This window comes from Thamnophis elegans, chromosome Z (genome assembly GCF_009769535.1).
Source record: "Thamnophis elegans isolate rThaEle1 chromosome Z, rThaEle1.pri, whole genome shotgun sequence".
NCBI lineage: Eukaryota > Metazoa > Chordata > Lepidosauria > Squamata > Colubridae > Thamnophis > Thamnophis elegans.
The window spans coordinates 66,832,733-66,855,644 of NC_045558.1; the positions used below are offsets into that span (position 1 = coordinate 66,832,733).

Consider the following 22,912-nt stretch of genomic DNA (forward strand, 5'->3'; position numbering starts at 1 on the left):
CTGTTGTCTCTATCAGTATGTCTCGACATCCGCCTCACCGGAGTTTTAAAGATAATTCAAACCCTCGTGACTCGAAAGTCTTCTTCCCCTTTTTTTCCACGAGGAGGGCAAATACAACCGTCTTTCTTTCTCTTCACTGTCTCGCCCACTGTTAATCCTCCAAACTTATTCAAAGACGCAGTCCTTCTCTGTCCGATCTGCCGATCAGCTCTCTTAAATCTTTTCCTGTCAGTCTTTATTCGCTGCTTCAACCCAATGCACCCACTTACGTATCCAAGCTCAGATTGTTTAGTTTATTCAAATTTAGTCTCTTAAATCGAAGTCTTTTGTTTACCGTCTTCCACAATCCGATATGTTTCCTGCAGTTGTCTTTCCCTTCCTTGTTAAGGGCTGGAAGTCACGTCCTTTGGTCGGCCATTAATCAACCGACCTCCTTTGCACTCCATCTAAGGGAGCCTCTCGCTTCGTGGGGGGGATCGCCTTTCTCCCTCCACTGCTCCGATGCTTCCCCTCTCCACTGGTCCTCATACCTCAAAAAGACCTTGCCTCCTACGGCCACGATTGTGCAAAAGGCTGGGCGAACCGAGCAGAGGATCTGTCAGCAGCTCGCACCGGCGTGACGCCAAACCGGAAGCCGCCTTTTTGGTTTACCATTATATGGATGACATTTTGGTTGCAGCCCCTGGCCCAAAGGGTACAGTACAACTTGTGCTATCGGAGCTTGTTACATTATTGGCCACGTTTGGTCTTCAAGTAGCCCCAGACAAGATTCAAATGAACCTTTTGAATCTGAACCTTTTTCCTACTTAGGCCATAAGGTTTTGGCCTCGTATTCATCTCCGGTAGTACCCTCCATCAAAATACCCTCGCCTTTGACTTTGGTTGCCTTGCAGCAAATTTTAGGCACCATAAATTTTGTAAGACCCTTTTTGGCTCTTACCACCACACAATTAGCCCCGTTATTTATGGCATTAAAGGGACCTTTAAGCCCCTCTTCTATTGTAATTCTTACTCCGGCCCAGGAACAAATGTTTAGTTTAATAAATGAGGCAATGACCACCCATTGTGTGGATTGAGCTCTACCAGACCACCCACTCTCATTGGCAATTTTTGCTACTCCTCCGTTACCCACTGGGGCGCTTATACAATGCCATGACAAAAAAGTTTACATTGTAGAATGGTTACACCTCCCTCATACCCCATTAAGTCCATCAGTTCCCAGCCTCATTTAATGGCTCTTTTAATAAATAAGGCTCGCTTTCGAGCTAAATGCCTTATTGGTTTTGATCTTGCTGGTTTGTATGTCCCCATTTCTCTTACTGTGTGGGAACCCCTCTTGGCCACATCTGATGTCTTACAACTTTCCTTGGTCAGGTTTTGTGTCTTGTCATTTACCTTCTGATCCCCGTTTTCAACTTTTCCTCAACGTTCCCCTTTCCCTGTCTACTTCCTTGGTAATCTCCCCTCTCTCAGATACGTTGACGCTTTTTGTGGATGGGGGAAAAACATATGGTTCCTGTGTGTGGCAACAGGATGGATCCTGGCAAACAAAAATCACCCCGCCTCAATCCTCTGCTCAACATGCTGAACTTGCCGCTACGATTTTGGCTTTTCAGACTTTTCCCCATTTACCCTTTAATTTGATTTTGGATAGCCTTTATGTGTATCATGTTCTTATTTCTTTGCCTAATTCCTATGTTTCTCCCTCTTTGGATGACTCTCTCCTGAGCCTTTTTCTTACCCTCCAACTCCTTTTGCAACGTCGTGTTTGTCCCTTCTTCCCCGCCTATATTCGTAGCCACTTGCCTTTTCCGGGCATGCTTCAAGAGGGCAATCCCCGGGCGGATGGAGCTGCTTCTGCAGCCTCCTCCATTTTAGTCCTTTCCCCGGTTACTCCATGGGATAGTCATGCTTATTTTCATCAGAATAAAAAAGCTCTTATGAAACAATTTTCTCTTTCAGCTCAGGAGGCATCGGGTATTATTCAACAATGTCCTGCCTATAGCCTTCAAGCACATGCAGTTCCCCAAGGTGTCAACCCTCGGGGGACGCAAAGTTGTCAATTGTGGCAAATGGACGTGACTCAATATTTGCCATTTGCCCCTTGGAAATATTTACATGTTTCCATTGACACCCATTCAGGCTTTATTATGGCCACCCCTCAACGGGGTGAGACCACCAAACATGTTATTAATCATTGCATTTGGACTTTCTGTATTTTGGGTAACTCAACAGAGTTGAAAACTGATAATGGTCCGGCTTACACTAGTTCCGCCTTTGCGGCGTTTTGCCATCGCTGGTCCATTATCCATAAATTTGGTATTCCTTATAACTCCACTGGTCAAGCCATTGTGGAATGAGCTAATCAAACTTTGAAAACTGCTCTTGCTGCACACTCCAAAAATAAAGGGGAAAATAACCCCGGCTTACCTGGAATACAAAATGTTTTAAATCTTACTCTTTACACTCTCAACTTTCTTAATGTTACCGGCACCCCGGGTCTTACGGCCGCCAGCAGGCATTTTTCTGCTTCTCCCGCAGACACTCCACGTCCACAAGTGTACTACCGACGTCTGCCGGACCCGTCCTGGAAAGGTCCTGCCTCCCTCATTACTTGGGGACGTGGTTATGCTGCAGTTGAAGACCATGGTGAAATTATCTGGACACCTGCTCACTGTGTTCGGCCTTACATGGTGCCTGCTGATGTTCCCTCAGTGTAGTACACATGACTTGGGGGCTTGGGGTCCCAATTCTTATTTACAGGACTTGAAGAAAGTTTCACACCTTTTTGATTTAACTAATTGTTGGATTTGCTTACATATCCTGCCTGATAGCAAAGGTGGCATGGTGTTACACGCTATTCCCTTTAATGAAACAGGATGGAAACAAGCTACCTGGCCTAGAACGCAAAATTTTCTCGACATCACATATGCTGTAGCCACCCGTGTGCAGGAACCTGCTCACGGCCGATGGAGGAATGCAACATATCTTGGCAACTACACTATTTGTAAGACTCTGTTTCCGTGGAATGGATTGGCTACTTGTTGTAATGCCATCAATACAACAGCGCCAGATGGAGTCAATAAATACTGAGCTTGCAGTCAAATGCAGGCCATGGTACAGTTTGCCAACTCCTCGAAAAAAGGAACTTATGACATACCTAATATGTGGCTCATATGTGGTAGAAGTGCTTACCGACAGACTCCACGATATTGGCAAGGCATATGTACGTTGGGATTGTTGGCCCTGGCTATATATGCTATGAAAGAATTACCTAGTGGAAGAATTCGAAATAAACGAGACACCTTCTCCGAATCCCCCCTGATGTTGGGAGGATCATCCTGGACTCAATTTTCTAGAGGTGTTCTCCCTCCACTAGGTGTTGCAATGAATTATAGAGATTTGCATTTGTTAAATAATTGGATTGTTGTTATGTTTAATGAAACTATTACTGCTCTAAAATTAATTAATCAGGAACTAGGGGAAATACGTAGTGTAACATTGCAGAATCGTTTTGCTTTGGATATTATTTTGGCTGCAAAAGGTGGTGTTTGTGCTTTGATTCATTCACATTGTTGCATGTACATTCATGATAATCAACCTAATATTTCTGCCACAGTGGAAAAAATGGATTCCTTGGTACATAACAGCCCCCTGCATAGTGATGGCTCTGGTACCATTGACTTATGGGGGGCTTTGTGGTCCTGGCTACCTGATGGCTCCTGGTTGAGATCATTGATCCCTGTGGTAATAACCATCATTGTATTGCTGGTGTTACTCTGTTGTTGTATCCAATGCCTCCCATCCCTACTACAAGTGTGCAAAATCCTCCTTCCCTCTAATAGGGCAGACACTCTGGCCATGGAAATCAAGGTCCGTCTGAACTTAGAGGAGGTCTCCGTTGATAATATAAAAAAGGAGGAGATGTGGGAATAATTTCAGAGACCTGCTCCCAGAGGATGTGCCATAGTGTACATGAAACAATGAAAGCGCATGGGAATGTGGAAAACAGGATGAATGAATCCTAAAAATAACTGGCCATAGGCAATTCTGGCCCTAAGTGATAACATTGTATGCTAATGAGTGTAATAAGAATAAAAGGGGGCTTTAGAGTCTGTTCTGAACGCTTTCATCCCGAGACATCTTGCCTGCATGTCTTATTCCTCATGAGAGACCACCACAAAACTCCCTAAGCCCCAAATTTATTCAATGACCCCTAGAGGAATGGACGAATTAAGAAAATTCATTGACAAAAATTTGCAAACGGGATTCATTGAACCGCTACGCCCCGAGTGGCTGCTCCAGTCTTGTTTAGAGAAAAGAAAGATGGCTCCTTCCATCTCTGTGTGAATTTTAAAAACCTTAATGGAATTTGTGCCCAAAATGTCTACCCTTACCACTGATGAAGGACCTGCTAGCCCAATTGGGGAAGGGGAAAATTTTTCACAAAGTTAGATTTGCGAGAAACATACTATCGAGTCAAAATTAAGGAAGGGGATGAGTGGAAAACTGCGTTTAATTGCCCTCTTGGCTGTTTCCAATTTCGAGTTATGCCGTTTGGACTGCAGGGGGCGCCAGCTGTTTTCATGCAAGTGATAAATGAGGTTTTATATGACCACATTTACAAAGGCGTGATGGTCTATTTGAATGACATCCTTATTTACACAGAAATATGTGAAGAACACGTGAAACTGGTTCGCACTGTGCTCAAGAAACTTCGCGCAGCAGAACTGTACGCTAAATTGTCCAAATGCGAATTTCATCAGGAAAAGATGGACTACCTGGGGTATCGCATCCCCCACAAGGGGATAGAAATGGACCCAGCAAAAGTCAAAGCAGTCACCGAATGGGCAGCCCCCCGCACACGTAAGCAGTTACAAAGCTTCTTAGGTTTTGCAAATTTCTATCATCAATTCATTCCTTCTTTTGTCAAGATTGCCCTACCAATTACAAACCTCTTGAAATCAAAGGGGGGAGGGGCAACTCCCAGACCAAGTAAACCCTTGAACTGGACTATGGAATGTCAGGCTGCCTTCGAGAAATTAAAACGTCTGTTTGCAGCTGAACCAGTCCTCAAACACCCAGACATGGATTCACCTTTTGTGGTTCAAGTGGATGCTAGTGATATTGCTTCATGCGAATGCACAAGGGAAGTTACAACCCTGTGCTTATACCTCTCGTAAGCTTACAGAAACAGAGAGGTGATGGGCTATTTGGGAAAAAGAAGCTTTTGCTGTCCGGTGGGCTTTAATGACCTGGCATCATTTTTTGGAAAGGACTAAACACCCTTTTGAGGTATGGACTGATCACAAAAACTTGGAGGTGTTGAAAACCCCCAGGAAACAAATGCGATGGGCACAACACTTCAATAGATTTAATTTCACTTTGAAATATATCCCAGGAGGGAAGAACTTTGTCTAGACTTCCTCAATATAACAGTTCAAAGCTGAGTGTTGTCCAACCTGTCATGCCAATGAGAAGCCTGGCCATTCCTGTCACCAGAAGCCAGGCCAATACCGATTTGGAAGTTGCACATGACCTCGTTACAAAACTCAAAGTTTTGCAGATGATGACTGGTTCTGCCAACATACGGATGAATGCACCATGAAGGATGGCCTAGCTTGGATTGGGGCTAAATTGTACGTTCCCGCGACCATTAGAGCCATGGTCCTTCAGCATGCTCATGACTCTCGCATGGCCGGTCACTTTGGTTTTGTGAAAACCCTACATCTCATCAAGAGGCCATTTTGGTGGTCCTCATTGAAAAAAGACATTGAATCTTATGTGGCTAGTTGCCCCACTTGTGCTGCAAAGCGTCCACCAGGGAAGGCTCAAGGGTTGTTCCAGGCGGTAGCCCGCCCTGAGGCAGTGTGGAAGGAGATCTCCATGGACTTCATTGTTGAATTGCCAGAAAGTCAAGGAAATACAGTGATCTGGGTGTTACTGACTTGTTCTCCAAACAAGTTCATTTTGTTCCTTGTTCCAAGATCCCATCTGCTAAATCCCTGGCTAAATTGTTTATTATGCATATTTATCATCTACATGGGGTGCCAGACCACATCATCTCGGATAGAGGAGTCCAATTCACCTCCTTGTTTTGGAAGGAGTTTCTGAAGTTAATTGGCTCCGCCCATGGCTTAAGCTCCACCCACCACCCTCAAACTAATGGTGCTTGTGAGAGGACTAATTCTGTACTGGAACAATATCTCCGTTGTTTCATCAATTACCAGCAAGATAATTGGGTGGAGTTGTTGCCTCATGCTGAGGTAGCATATAACAACTCGGTTCACAGCAGCACAGGATTTACGCCCTTCAGGGTGGTGTACAGACATGATTTTGTGCCTATCCCCGAGATTCCTCGCGAAAAACCGCAGTTAGTATCCCTTTCCGAGTGGAGTGATCACCTCCGGGAGATGTGGCCTTTGGCTTACTGGGCACTGGATGCTGCACATCAGGCACACAAGAAACAGGCAGATAAGAAGAGGGCAAAGCCAAAGGAATATAAAGTTGGTGATCGTGCATATTTATCCACAATATAGACCTCTCAAAAGTCTAAGAAATTGGGCCCTAAGTATGTTGGCCCATTCCCGATTATAAAAGTCATCAACCCTGTCTCCGTACGTCTTGAACTGCCTAAATATCTTAACCGCGTCTATCCTGTGTTTCATGTTAACCTCCTAAAGCCGGAACACTCTCTGTTGAGGACTCCCTTACCGGATCCACCTGCCCCACTCATGGTTGAGGCTGAGCAACATTTTGAAATTAAGGAAATTTTGGACTCTCGAAAACGTAGAAATCGTGTTCAATATCTTGTAGTGTGGAAGCATTTTCCTCCCTATCATGCTGAATGGGTCGATAAGTCCCATGTACGGGCCACTCGACTTCTTTGTAAATTCTACTCTGCCTACCCAGACAAGCCTTGACCTCCATTGATTTCTTTTTTTTCCCTTTCCCTTTTTCTTCTGTGTTATGTTGTTCATTTGTCTGTCTGTGTTTTTTCATTTCTGCAGGCGTGATCGTCCCTTTTCTGGAGGAGGGCCGGATGTCAGCCTCTGTTTTGCTGCTTGCTTTTCGGCTGCCATTGAAATGGGGAGGGAGGGCATGGTATTTGGGTGGGGGAAATGATCTGTGCAGGAGGACTGTTTTTTTAGTCATTTAGTCATTTATTTGACATTTATAGGCCGCCCTTTTCCCTGAGGGGACTCAGGGCGGCTTACAATTAATGGGAAGGGAGTGCAAGACAAAACACAAGAAAAAAATGTGAATAAAAAAAATAAACCAATAAAACACAACATTCATTCAACATTCGGGTGGGGCGAGGTTAGGGTCTTATCCCCAGGCCTGACGGGATAGTCAGATCTTGAGGGCTGTGCGGAAGGTCTGGACGGTGGTGACGGTGCGAATCTCCACGGGGAGATCATTCCAAGCGTCGGAGCTGCAACTGAGAAGGCTCTCCTCCGCGTAGTCGCCAGTCGGCACTGACTGGCGGATGGAATTCGGAGGAGGCCTACTCTATGCGATCTGATGGGACGAAGGGAGGTAATTGGCAGAAGGTGGTCCCTCAAATAGTCAGATCCACTACCATGGAGGGCTTTATGAATGGTGAGTAGCACCTTAAGGCGCACCCGGAGATCAACAGGTAGCCAGCGCAGCTCACGGAGGATCGGTGTTATGTGGGCGAACTGTGGTGCGCCCACGATCACTCGCGCGGCCGCATTCTGGACTAGCTGAAGTCGAAGGATGCTCTTCAACGGCAGCCCCATGTAGAGCACATTGCAGTATTCCAGCCTAGAGATCACAAGGGCTCGAGTGACTGTTGTGAGGGCCTCCCGATTCAGGTAGGGCCGCAACTGGCGTACCAGGCGAACCTGGGCAAATGCCCCCCTGGTCACAGCCGTCAGATGGTGGTCGAAAGTCAGCTGTGGGTCCAGGAGGACTCCCAAGTTGCGGACCCTGTCTGAGGGGTATAAATTTTGACCCCCCAGCCTGAGTGATGGAACGTTGGCCAAATTGTTGGGAGGGAAACACAACAGCCACTCGGTCTTGTCTGGGTTGAGTACCAGTTTGTTAGCTCTCATCCAGTCCTTAACGGCCTCAAGACCCCGGTTCATCACGTCCACCGCTTCATTGAGTTGGCACGGGGCGGACAGATACAACTGTGTATCGTCTGCGTATTGATGGTATTTTATCCCGTGCCTCCAAATGATCTCACCCAGCGGTTTCATGTATATGTTGAATAGTAGGGGGGATAAGACCGAGCCCTGCGGCACCCCATAAGTTAGGGGCCTCGGGGACAATCTCTGTCCCCCCACCAACACCGACTGCGACCTGTCCGAGAGGTAGGAGGAGAACCACTGCAAAACAGTGCCTCCCACTCCCACCTCCTGCAGTCGTCGCAGAAGGATACCATGGTCGATGGTATCGAAAGCCGCTGAGAGGTCAAGGAGAACTAGGATGGACGCATGGCCTCCATCTCTGGCTCTCCAGAGATCATCGGTCAATGCGACCAAAGCGGTTTCTGTGCTGTAACCGGGCCTGAAGCCGGACTGGAAGGGGTCAAGATAGCTAGCTTCCTCCAAGGTACGCTGAAGCTGGAAGGCCACCACCTTCTCAACAACCTTCCCAACAAAGGGAAGGTTGGAGACTGGACGATAGTTATTAAGAACGGCTGGATCCAAGGATGGTTTCTTCAGGAGGGGTCTCACCACTGCCGCTTTAAGTGCGGCGGGGAAGTGCCCCTCCCAAAGGGAGGCGGTGACGACCGCCTGGATCCAGCCTCGTGTCACCTCACTGCTGTTGGCAACCAGCCAGGAGGGACACGGGTCCAGTATACAGGTGGAGGCGCTCACAGCTCGCATAGCCTTGTCCACATCCCCGGAGGCAACATCCTGAAACTCAACCCAGAGATGGTCTGCCAAGTTATTCCCCTGTGTCTCGGCTGGATCTGCGGGGGTGGAGTCCAAGTCCGACCGAAACCGAGCAACTTTGTCCGCCAAGAACTGGACATAATCCTCAGCCTTACCCTGTAAGGGGTCCCCTGCCTCCCTCCTATTTAGGAGGGAGCGGGTTATCCTAAACAGGGCGGCTGGGCGGGACTCGGCGGATGCAACCAAGGTGGCAATGTGTGTTCTTTTAGTTGTCCTTAGTGCCCAGATGTATTCCTTGGTGCATGCTGTCAGAAGTGCTCGGTTCAATTCGGACCTATCGGACCTCCACACGTGCTCTAGGCGCCTCCTCCGGCGCTTCATCTCCCGGAGCTCCTCGGTGAACCAAGGAGGCCTCCGGGATCCGCCGACCCGGAGGGGCCGTAGTGGCGCAATCCGGTCAAGAGACTCCGATGCTGCCGAGTGCCAGGCAGCAACAAGAGTCTCCGCCGAACTGTTATTTGGGAGTTGTTCTCACCATTCATTTGTGCATGTGGAAGGAGGGGAGTTTCCCACCAAGGCCAACTGTCCAGCATTCCAACCTGATGATGATGTTTGAAGACGTTTCCCACCTGACAGTTGTGGCTATATATGATTGGACTGTGGACTGGGGTACCAAGTGGAGGGGAATGAGTCATGTATTGATATCTATTGCTTTCACGCTCTTTTACGCAGATCCAGCTTTGCTTCGCTTCTCATCGGTTATAATCAGTAAAAGTACACTTAATTCTGAAACATGGAGTTGAGTGGTTTCTTTCTTGGTTATTAAGTGAAGGGGCTGTGACAATGTGTTTCTCCACAGAATGTCCAATTAATGTTCAAATTCAGTATTACAGATATAATAAAGTCTGCCAGTTTAGCCCTTTTTAAAAGATGGGATTAAGACACTTTACCAGGAAGAAAGCTACCATATTCATATGTCTTGTTGCAGGAGATATTTTTATTTATTTATGATTTATTTATTTATATTCTGTTATTATTTTTATAAGGAATTCAAGGCAGCAAACATATCTAATACTCCTTCCTCTGATTGTCCCCAGAACAACAACCCTTGGAGATGGGTTGGGCTTAGAGAGAGTGGCTGGCCCAAAATATAAACTTCCTTGGACTAAAAATGTAGAATTATGCCTTGAATTTCTCTGGGAGCAGATTTAGAGGGTTTACCTGAGAGGAAATTCATTGTGGAGCAAACACTAGCAACATGCAATGTTTGGCTAATATTTATTCTTCTGTTGTTGTTTTTTAATCAGCAGAGGGACTGGAAGATAGTATTTTCTTTTCATTAAAGATGTAAGATGGTTAAGGAATTTCTAGCTTTTAAAAAAGTTAAGAAACACAGAGATCTGGCCTCTTTGCTAATTGACTTTATCCTGCTTTCTACACTTTTTGAATAAACCATATGATTATACTGGGTATTTATTGGGTAAATGAAGTTGAAAAATATTCTTAGTTATATAGCTGCATTTTTCTGTGCATTTGAGAATTAGGTAAAATTCTGAAAACCTGCTTTGCCAAAACAAGCTGTAAAACAAAGTTTGTAGATACATATCTCTCTCTCACAGACTATTTCAGAATATGACGGTAGCCTATGCTTCCTGGGAAGCTTATTCAGATAATAGTCTATATTATTTCCCATTATGGTGGAACAACAGATGTTTACTATGCAGCAGATATTTACCATGACTTTGTAAGATGGTGGGAAGAAAATGAAATCTGAAAATCATTTTTGGAAAGCAGGTTCTCAACTGCTCTTAGTGGCTACCTTATTTATCACACTTGCCCTATTGCAGTGGTTATTCTGTAGAAGAAAATCTATACTGAATACTGAGATTAGAGAGAGATTACTGAATGCCTGTGGAGTTTTTGTGGAGTGACATTGCTCAAGTAGCTGGGCGACGCTGAACCATCTTGCGAATTTTGCTGTGCCATCTGTGACGAAAGGCGGGCTGGGACTACCTGACCACCGGGACCGAGGGGACCTGCTGGAGCCTGGAAGAGCTGGCTGAGACTGTCTTGGCTACCGTGGAGACGGCTATCGGAGACTGTTTTGGGGGGACCCAACCCCCTTGGCTGTTTGACGCCTCCATCCGCTGTCTGTGCTGCTGCAGGGTCAGGCTAGGGACAGGGTAGGGTTAGATTAGAATTATAGGGTGGGGTTAGTTTAGTTTAAGATTAGGATTAAGATGAGGGTGAGAGTGGGAGTGGGGGCTAGCCTGATGACCTACCGGCTGGCTGCCTCCACTGGGAGTGTTACGGTACAGCTGGGAGCGGGGCTTTTTCCTCCCCCCTTTATCGTGGGGTTTCCCTGGCTCCCGTGTGTCCTTTTGTTCCCAGGGGAAGGGGTGTTGCTGGCCTGCTGTCGCCTATGGCTGGCTCCACAACTTTCGCTATTATATTCACCGCCTGTGGCCTACTTGCCTCCCAGACATTTCCTGGCCTTTCTCTCTGGACCATCGTTGGGGAGCAAATTGGGGCCTATGATTTTACTGCCATGCTGGGCTGCCTATTCATCCCCCCACTGACTTTCTACAGTAATAAGAGCGAGGACTGGAAGTGGGACTCTCTCTTTATTATTATCATTGTATGTCTCTTTTATTACTCCCTGGACCTCGGGTGCTCGTGTGGGAGGTCTTGGATACTACTCCCTCCTCGGCTTTTTTGGACTATATTCAATCAATTGCTATATTGCGCGATTTTCATAATTTTTATAAATTTGTAATTTTTGTAATTTTTAATTGTATGGAGAGTGTGTGGTATGACTGTGGTTGACTGAATGTTCCCACTTTTACTATGATATTGTTGTTTCCCTTGTTTTAACTTGTTTGTGGGGATTGATTGATTGTATGTGTGTGTGTGTATGGTGGGCCGGGAGCATAGCTGGGTACCTCCTGCACTGAGTGCTTTGGCAGAAGTGTTAGGGGGCCCAGGCTTAATTCCGGCCCTTGGATGTGTGTGTCGAAGGGCCTGCTGGTGAATCTGGTGGCCTGGGGAGAGGGTGGAGGAACCAAAGATGCAGGAGTGGGCCGGAACATTGGGGTCATATTGGGGAGGGGCAGATATGGCGGGAACTTCAGGGCGAGCCATTACCGGGGAAGGAGGGTTCCCTACATAGAGGGATCCCTCCTTCCGGCCCTGTTAGTTCCACTCCAAGACCAGATGGCGCGAGCAGTCAGGACCCTGGTCTCAGGTTGTTGTTGCTAAATGCCAGGTCTGTGGTTCACAAGGCTCCCCTCATCCAGGACCTAATTTTAAATGAGGGGGCAGACCTGGCATGTATTACTGAAACCTGGCTGGGCCCGGAGGAAGGAGTCCCCCTCACTGAAATGTGCCCAGAGGGTTTTCAGGTGCTTCATCAACCACGACCTCAGGAAAGGGGTGGGGGAGTGGCCATTGTTATCCGAAAGTCCTTAGTTCCTCGTAGGATCCCTGCTCCGGAGCTTGTTGGGTGTGAGTCCTTGCTGATGAAGATGGACCTTGTGGGTCAAGTGGGCTTGTTGTTAACGTACCTGCCTCCCAACAGCGTGACGACAGCCCTCCCCTCGCTCCTCGAGTCAGTAGCTGAGCTGGCAGTTGAGTTCCCCAGACTTATGATACTGGGGAACTTCAATCTGCCTTCGCTCGGCGAACACTCTGATGGAGCGCAGGAGTTCATGGCTTCCATGACAGCCATGGGCTTGACCCAAGTAATCCAGGGCCTGACTCACTCAGCGGGTCACACACTTGACCTCGTATTTCTCTCAGAGCAGTGGAGTTGTGATCTTGGTTTGAGGGACAGTGAGATCTTGCCCCTGTCATGGTCGGACCACTTCCTACTGAGGCTCGACTTTCAGAGACCAATCCCCCGCTGTAGGGAGGAGGAACCAATTAGGTGGTTCCACCCCAGGCGTCTTATGGATCCTCAGGGTTTCCAGACGGCGCTTAGTGTTATGCCTGATACTCTCGCCCGCAGTCTGGTGGAGACCTTATTGCTGCTTGGAACTCAGCAGCGTCTGAGGCTCTCCACCGGATTGTGCCTTTACGGCCGATCTGCGGAAGTGGATCCAGGAGGGCTCCTTGGTTTACCGAGGACCTCCTGGAGATGAAGCACCAAAAGAGACACCTAGAGTGCCCCTGGAGGTCCAGTAAATACAAGTCAGACCGAGCACTCTTAAAAGCTTGCATCGGAGCATATCTTTCGGCAATACGGACAGCTAAAAACACCTATATTGCCGCTCTGATAGTGTCCACTGAGTCGCGCCCTGTCGCCTTGTTTAGGGTAACCCACTCCCTCCTGAATGGGAGGGTTGCGGATAATCCCTTACGAGGTAGAGCGGAGGAGTATGTCCAGTTCCTTGCAGACAAAGTTGCTCGGCTTCGGATGGACCTGGACTCCAATTGTGCAGAGCCAGCCGGAGTACCGGGGGAGGGTCTTGAGCGACATCTCTGGACTGACTTTCAACCTGTTACTCCTGATGAAGTGGACAAGGCCATGGGAGCGGTGAGTGCCGCCACGTGTGCACTGGACCCGTGCCCCTCCTGGCTGGTCGCGAACAGCAAGCAGGTGACGCGGGGCTGGATCCAGGCAATGGTGAATGCCTCCCTTTGGGAGGGCTTCTTTCCTCCGGCATTGAAGACAGCGGTGGTGAGACCCCTCCTGAAGAAGCCATCTCTGGATCCAGCCATTTTGAATAACTACCATCCAGTCTCCAACCTCCCCTTTGTTGCAAAGGTTGTTGAGAAAGTGGTAGCCTTTCAGCTCCGACAGTCCTTGGATGAAGCCGATTATCTGGATCCCTTTCAGTCTGGATTCAGGCCTGGCTTCAGCACGGAAACCGCTTTAGTCGCATTGACCGATGATCTCTGGAGAGCCAGGGATGGAGGTCATTCCTCCATCCTAGTGCTTCTTGACCTCTCAGCGGCCTTTGATACCATCGGCCATGGTATTCTTCTGCGACGGTTACAAGAGGTGGGGGTGGGAGGCACTGTTTTTCGGTGGTTCTCCTCCTACCCCTCGGACAGATCGCAGTCGGTGTTGGTCGGGGGGCAGAGGTCGACCCCTAGGCCCCTGAAATATGGGGCCCCACGGGTTCGGTCCTGTCCTCCCTCCTGTTTAACATCTACATGAAGCCGTTGGGTGAGATCATTCAGCGGCATGGGATAAAATACCATCAGTACGCGGACGATACCCAGTTGTATCTGTCCGCCCCGTACCAACTCAGTGAAGTGGTTGACGTGATGTGCCAGTGCCTGGAGGCTGTCAGGGTCTGGATGAGAGTTAACAAGCTTGCGCTCAATCCAGACAAGACCGAGTGGCTGTTGTGTTTTCCTCCCAAAAATTTGGCTAGTACTCCATCACTCAGGCTGGGGTGTGTGAAATTTTACGCCCCTCAGACAGGGTTCGCAATTTGGGAGTCCTCTTAGACCCACAGCTGACCTTAGAACATCATTTGTCGGCTGTGACCAGGGGGGCATTTGCCCAGGTTCGCCTGGTGCACCAATTGTGTCCCTACCTGAACCAGGAGGCACTCGCAACAGTCACTCATGCCCTCGTGACCTCAAGACTGGACTACTGTAACACGCTCTACATGGGGCAGCCCTTGAAGAGCATTCAGAGACTTCAGCTCGTCCAGAATGCAGCCGCGCGAGCGATTGTGGGTGCACCTCGGTACACCCACGTTACACCTATCCTCCGCGAGCTGCACTGGTTACCGATTGGTCTCCAGATACGCTTCAAGGTGCTAGTCGTCACTTATAAAGCCCTTCATGGTATTGGACCTGGATACTTGAGAGACTGCCTGCTGCCAATACCTCCCAAAGACCCATTAGATCACACAGAGTAGGCGTCCTCAGGGTTCCGTCTACCAGCCAATGTCATCTGGCTACTACCCGGGGGAGGGCATTCTCTATGGCAGCTCCGGCCCTTTGGAACAAACTCCCCGCAGGGATTCGGACCCTCACCTCTCTCCAGGCCTTCCGAAAAGCCCTTAAAACCTGGCTGTGTTGGCAGGCCTGGGGTCGATGAGTTCCCTTCCCCTCTCGAATCGTGTGGCTGTTGGTTGTTTTTTAAATGCCCTGTACTTTTGTAGTTTTTGTGTTTTTTCCCTTCCCCTCCTTCGGATTTGTGCGCCGCCCTGAGTCCCATAGGGAATAGGGCGGCATATAAATAAAATGAAACTCAAACTCAAATAAAATGAAACTATTCATTTTTTTCCCTTTTTGCTGTCTGTGCCATGTCTTATAACAATACAATGTCTGCTATTTCAATTTTGAAATGTCAACAATTGTCAGAAATAGTGACAAAATTAAATTAATATGGGGATAAAAATTATAGTAGTCTTTCCCAATTTGGTGCTGTCCAGTTTTTTAAGGGAGTGCAACTTCTTGAATAACTAATTTAAAAAATAACAACATAAAATCTTACTTTTCATTCAGTTAAGACTACTGTTTCTGGGATGCAAAATTATGGACAACCATCTGAAGGCAAAGAAAAAATTTAGCCATTGCTATCCTCAAGGGGTTCAGATTTTGCTACAATGCACTTTCTTTTTAACTGCATTCTCTTTCTCTTATTTATATGCAGGGCAGAGGAAAGTATTTGATCTCCTGTTTGGAAGCTGTCTCTTTCATAGTGAAGTTTATGACAATGGAGCCTCCTTTAGGTATGACAACTGTACTACATGTACATGCAGGGTAAGACATTAATAATTCTTTTTTCCATAGTAATGGAATTTTTATATGATAAATTTGATATACTTTGAGACTAAGGAACTTGCTGCCGTTTGTAATATGAGAGTTATATCTCATAAGTCACAGTGGATTAGGTAAATTCAAGAACTGAAATCTTGGAGGGAGGGAGAAGCCAATGTCGCAACGATATGGACGTGCGGTCTAGATGCTCCGAGACCGCAGCCAATACTTTTGCCACTGGGTGGTCCAATCGGACCTAAACTGTCCCAAAGAGATGGTGAACAGGAAGAATACATCTTGCTGACCTCAGGGACATCACAAAGTCCCTGAAAGAGGCAAGAGAAGTTCTTCAAGCCGGCAACAAAAAATCCAGCCAAGGCTGACAAAGTCAGGGCAGCTCCAAAACAGAAGGATACGGAAAGAGAAAGTGTTTCCAGCTGGTTAGGAACTTTTACTGTTTTAAAAAGAGATTGCCTATAAAAAAAATTACAATTAATCTAAATTGGAGAACAGAAGAATCAAGCGGCGGAATTAAATTTAGAATGGTTTTGGACAGTGGTTATCTAACTTTTTAAATGCTATCTTCATGGATGGAATTTATGCAAGCCTTTTGAAATGGATGGATTAAGTTTTCTTCTTCCATTTTTTCTTTTATTGTTCTTTGTAACCTATGGACTAAAGTTTTCCTCTTTCATTACTGTGGGTATTTTTCTAACTCATTTAAAGATTGGACTCTTTTTTCTAACTTGAAATACAAAAAAGATACAAAAGAAATTAGATTTGCAATGGTATCACTGCTGCTCGGAGGCTGGGAGGGTTTGTGGATTGGAGTTTGTGTATTGAAAATGGAACACTTTTTTTTCTCCACTGATTGTTTTGACTTGACTCTACAAGGTTTCACTGCTTGGCTACAGAGAGCGATAAGAAGGGAAGCGCACAGATGTCCCTTTGAAGTATATCTTTAATCAGAGAAAAGTGAAAACAAACATTTTTGTTAATCTATATTTTAATTTTATTAACCTTCCAAGCTAGAGCAGCTGTGTTTGTTAGCTGGGAAAATGGCACAATTTCAAAAGAAAACAGAAATCTCAAGCTTGCAAAAGATACTTTCAGAAGTACAGAATTATCAAATATATATGAAAGGATAGAGAAGAAACTGGAAGACTTAGAGCATATAACAGCAAAATATAATGAAGAAATTGAGGATGTCTATCAAATGCAAAATGTGGTGGTTAAAACTCAAAAAATCAAAGTGGAAAATGAATATAAAGAGATTAAACCTGTTAATATTTATGATGATTGGTTTGTCTCTGAAAATGGAAAGAATGGAATACTGAAAGAGTAATTAAATGGAGAGGAAATTTATTCCAGAGGGCAAGATATAGAAGAAGAAGAAAAATAAAAATCTATGGATTTAAAGAGAGAAATTATATTAGCAAAAGCATTGATAACACTGCTGACAATCAAAGATAAGCTGAATAAGAAAACAGAAAGGGGGCATCAAGATTATATGAGAGATCCTATAAGCAAGGAATTGCTAAGAGGAGTCTATTCAAAGCTGATCAAGAAGATGATTAGAGGACTGGCACCACAAATGGCAGAAGATAAGAGACTGTTTTGTTATTGGAAAGATACAGGTTGATAGATGGAAGAATATAATTTAAAACTAGTTAAACTTAGTAAAATTTATTGACAATAGATATAGCTTAAATAAATAACTGATAATGTTACTAATGTATACAATGTGTAGTGTTATGATGAGTATAATAGGTTATGAATATTGAATGGTACCCATGTAAGGAATATTAGCAATCCCTTTGGATTATACATAAAGGTTAATAATAATAATAATAATAATAATAATAATAATAATAACTCCGCCGTTGCCGGTCCCAAGCCCGGATGAGAAAGGAGGAAGGTTGGGATCAGGTTGGCATCTGGTCCCGTAAAAAAAACCCCCGCCAACCCATACAATATGGTGAAAAAAACGAATAAGAATTCCATACCGCATCGGTCGTCGCGCGGGTTAACAAGGGCCGCGGCGGATGTTGGGGTCCCTGGACATCCGTCGACAAGTGGGCTACAAGTGGACCAGCCAACAAAACGACAAAAATATAGTGCAGATGAAAACCGTGCCATAATGGCCTGTTACTACAACTCAGAGCCAGAAAAAAGAGGATATTTAAAGCGAATGTATGAATTATGGAAACAACAATATCCAGATTCAAATGTTAGTGAACAACGACTAGCAGATCAAAGGCGATTTATTATACGGAATAAAGTGTTTAGTAAAGTTGAACATGAGGAAATTCAGGCAAATTGCAAAACCCAAAAAACAATATCACAAGCGGAAATAACTGATATTCAAGACACAACTAAAGACACTATAGTAGAACTCCCAGAAGAAGCTCTCAGGGAGGAAATAACATCACCACCACTAGAACCAGTTATCACTGAACCAACTGATGAACTAACTCAAAAACAAAAAGAATTGAAGGATAAGATCTTCAATAAAACTGTGCCTAAGAAAATTTTGGCCCCTATCATGAAAATGGTTAATGCAGTGTTTTCAACAATTGACCGGGATCCATCTTGGAAACAAACCAGTTAATGTACAGCGCAGCTGTAATAGTCACTAATGAACTAGGCATTAAAATTAAAGTACCTAGTCACACAACAGAAAAAGCATCAAAGCCAAAGTGGAAAATCCGTCTAGAACAAAAAATCAAAAAATTAAGGGCAGATGCTAGTAACTTAAAGAACATGCATGAGCAACGGCTTAAAAACAACAAAATCATAGATCGGCTAATCAGAAGATATAGATTGGATACAAGAAACATCAATGAAGCTGTTTTACAATCTGTAGAGATTGTAAAACAGCAGATAACAGCAACAGCTAGAAAAATTGAAAGATATGAGGCACGAATCATCCAATATAAACAAAATCAGCAATTTCTATCAGACCAACGGCGTTTTTATCAAAGTCTTAATGTGAATGGTGACACCAAAAGTGAAAAACCAGAAAAGCAGGCCACAGTTGAATTCTGGAAAGAATTGTGGGAAAATGCAAAGGACTACAACAAGGAAGCAAAGTGGATACATGACTTTGAGAAAAGCATTGGCAACAAACAAATGCAAGTATTAGAAATAACAACTGAGATGATCAAAAATCTAGTTAAAAAGGTAAAGAATTGGACATCACCTGGAAAGGACCAATTACATGGTTTCTGGCTCAAATATCTGACCAGTTTACATGCAATATTGGCCAGGCAACTGAATGAAATTTTACAAAAGGGCCAAATTGATGAATGGTTGACAACTGGAAAAACATACTTGATTCAGAAAGATGCAACTAAAGGAACAACACCTGAAAACTATAGACCAATAACATGCTTACCAACAACCTTCAAATTACTCACAGGCATTATTGCAGATAACATGATGGATTATTTGGAAACAAACAACATCTTGCCAGTAGAGCAAAAAGGCAACAAAAGAAGGAGCAGGGGCACAAAAGATCAGCTTCTAATTGATAAAATGATATTAGAAAATTGTAAGAACAGAAAAACGAACTTGAATATGGTCTGGATTGATTACAAAAAGGCATTTGACTCACTGCCACATAGTTGGATCATAAAATGCTTAGAAACAACTGGCATTAGCAAAAATATTACATCCTTTACTGAAAAGGCAATGAAACAATGGAGAACTGAGTTGGCAATAGGGAATGAGAACTACGGAATGGTTAATATCAAGCGAGGAATTTTCCAGGGTGATTCACTTTCACCTCTTCTCTTCATCATCGCAATGATCCCACTATCAGTAATCTTAAAAAAAATGAAATTAGGCTACCAAACAGCCAAAAAAGCTGAAAAAATTTCGCATTTACTATATATGGATGATTTGAAACTCTATGGAAAGTCAGAAATAGAAATCCAATCATTGACAAATACAGTCCGAGTATTCAGCACCGATATTTCAATGCAGTTTGGCATGGAAAAATGCGCCACTGTATCCATAAAAAGGGGCAAAATCACTGCATGTGAGGGAATTGAAATGCCCAATGGCCAACTAATTAAATGCAAAGAAAATGAAGCCTACAAATACTTAGGCATTCTGCAGTTGGATAACATCAAGCATGGAGAAGTAAAAACTATTGTCAGGCGAGAGTACACCAACAGAGTTAGGAAAATTTTGAAATCTAAATTGAATGGTGGAAATACAATCAAGGCCATAAATACCTGGGCAATACCAGTTATAAGATACACAGCTGGCATAGTTAACTGGACACAAGCTGATTTGGACCTTTTGGACCGAAAAACCAGGAAACTAATGACAATGCACTACAGTTTACATCCACGTGGTGATACTGATAGACTATATCTGCCCCGAAAATCAGGTGGCAGAGGATTATTACAAGTGAAGCAAACAGTTGAAGAAGAAAAACATGCACTGGCTGATTATTTAAAAGAAAGTCAAGAACATCTATTAATCGAAGTAAAGAACAAAAATCTACTGAAGGCCCAACAGACAAAACAAGAATACAGAAAAGATGTGATAAAATCAAGAATGGAGAGTTGGCAGAACAAAGCACTGCATGGTCAATTTCTGGAAAAAATAAAAGATAAAGTGGACAGTGAACAAACTTGGTTATGGTTAAAAACAGGTACATTAAAGAAAGAAACAGAGTCACTAATCCTGGCTGCGCAAGAACAAGCTATCCGCACAAATGCCATTAAGGCCAAAATTGAAAAATCCTCTGATGATGCCAAATGCAGACTTTGCAAAGAAGCTGATGAAACTGTTGATCACATACTCAGCTGCTGTAAAAAAATCGCGCAGACTGATTATAAATTGCGGCACAATTCAGTAGCACAAATGATCCATTGGAATTTGTGCAAAAAATATAATATTAAAACAGCAACAAACTGGTGGGAACATCAGCCTGAAAAAGTCACCGAAAATCAGATGGTCAAGATCTTGTGGGATTTCCGTATACAAACCGACAAAATACTGGCGCATAATACACCAGACATCACACTGGTTGAGAAAAATAAGGTCACAATCATAGACATCGCAATACCAGGTGATAGCAGGGTCGCCGAGAAGGAACATGAAAAAATCGCAAGATACCAGGACTTAAAAATCGAATTCAACGACTATGGCACAAACCAGCAGTGGTAATTCCAGTGGTAATTGGCACACTGGGTGCTATTCCAAAAGCACTGGAATTACATTTAAAACAGTTAAAAATTGACAAATCACCATCAGTCAAATGCAAAAAGCCGCACTGCTTGGATCTGCACGCATATTAAGAAAATACGTTACGACGTCCTAGGCCCCTGGGTGGGGCCCGACTAGTAACCAATGCCAAATCCGGCGAAACAACTGGCCGCTGTGATACAATTGTATAATAATAATAATAATAATAATAATAATAATAATAATAATAATAATAATAATAATAATAATAATATTTTTCCAGAAATTGGCCATGCAGTGCTTTGTTCTGCCAACTCTCCATTACAGAAAAGATGTGATAAAATCAAGAATGGAGAGTTGGCAGAACAAAGCACTGCATGGCCAATTTCTGGAGAAAAAAAAAGATAAAGTGGACAGTGAACAAACTTGGTTATGGTTAACAACAGGTACATTAAAGAAAGAAACAGAGTCACTAATCCTGGCTGCGCAAGAACAAGCTATCCACACAAATGCCATTAAGGCCAAAATCGAAAAATCCTCTGATGATGCCAAATGCAGACTTTGCAAAGAAGCTGATGAAATTGTTGATCACATACTCAGCTGCTGTAAAAAAATCGCGCAGACTGATTATAAATTGCGGCACAATTCAGTAGCACAAATTGGCACATTAGGTGCTATTCCAAAAGCACTGGAATTACATTTAAAACAGTTAAAAATTGACAAAATCACCATCAGTCAAATGCAAAAAGCCGCACTGCTTGGATCTCCACACATATTACGAAAATATGTTACGATGTCCTAGGCCCCTGGGTGGGGCCCGACTAGTAACCAATGCCAAATCCGGTGAAACAACTGGCCGCTGTGATACAATTGTATAATAATAATAAGTAAGTTAGATACAGTTAAAGTTTTGATTATTGGAAGGAAATGTTATGATATAGGATATAGTCAAATAAAAGAGGGATAAGAATAACAACATATAGATAGATAGATAGATGATAGATGATAGATAGATAGATAGATAGATAGATAGATAGATAGATAGATAGATAGATAGATAGATAGATAGATAGATAGATAGATATGGGTATAACATAAGGAAACTGGATTTAAACTTTAGTGATTTGGAAAGGAGGATTAGAAAACTTTGTTATTAAATATTATGGATGTTTAGCTAGAATAGGACATAAGGATTTAGTGTTAGTGGAGGATTTTAGAAATAGTAATTGAAAGGCCAGTATGTGGTTATGTATTAAATCTTGTTATATTTCATGATGGACGCTTAAACAATTATAGTCAAATGAAAATGGAGATATGATGATGGTAACATGTATGAATATTTGAGTTAAAATACTTAAGTTAATATGAATTATGTTTGTTGACTGTGGAAGAGATGCACGAAAGTTTTTTTTTGTAACCAACTGATACCCTTTCTATAGCATGTAAAGAAGGATGATGTATTTGTTTTAAATTAAAAAATTAAAAAATATTTAAAAAGAACTGAAATCTTGGAAACATGCATTATTTCTATATAAATATTTGATTCCTGTTTTAAAATACTTTACATATTGGGACCAATATATATATACCTTGCCTGTACATGCTGTTGTCTTTGGATGCAGGCAAACAATCACTCAAGGCAGCTGTGAAAGAGTTAGAATGTGGACAACTCTCTTCATTTGCAGAGATGGGGTTGCTGTTTGCTTGGTTATCAACAGAAACTGCTGTTATAGCCAAATTATTCCATCTTTCTTCTGCCAACTCACTCTGATTATGTGCCAGTAATTTATTTATTTATTTATCATATTTATATGCCACCTATCTCACTCTGAAGTCTGACTCTGGGCAGCTGTCATAAATGTTCTGGAAGAAAATGTTCAAACCAAAGAACCAATCAAATAACTATTAGTATCTCAAGTTAGCAAAGGCGATTTGGTGGATTGAGAGTCCTGAGCAATCAGAAGAAATATTTTGTGAATTCCCTTGAGTTATTGTTGACTCCTGGTTACTACCTAGATTAGTCCCTAAAGTTTTGTGGCAACATTTCAAAAGTGGTTGCCCTTACCTTTTCTTAGGCCTGAAAGTTAATTACCCATTTTGTTACTCAGTTAACCTACAGT

The 22,912-nt window shown here is 43.8% G+C and overlaps 1 protein-coding gene across 1 annotated transcript in view; it reads left to right on the plus strand.

Annotated features, from left to right (window-relative positions):
- Positions 1-22,912, plus strand: part of BMPER (BMP binding endothelial regulator) — a 464,374-nt gene that overhangs the window by 276,585 nt on the left and 164,877 nt on the right. The window contains exon 8 of the mRNA XM_032234511.1: positions 15,484-15,593. Within this exon, the coding sequence (XP_032090402.1) occupies positions 15,484-15,593 (110 nt within the window). The remainder of the gene's footprint in view (positions 1-15,483; positions 15,594-22,912) is intronic.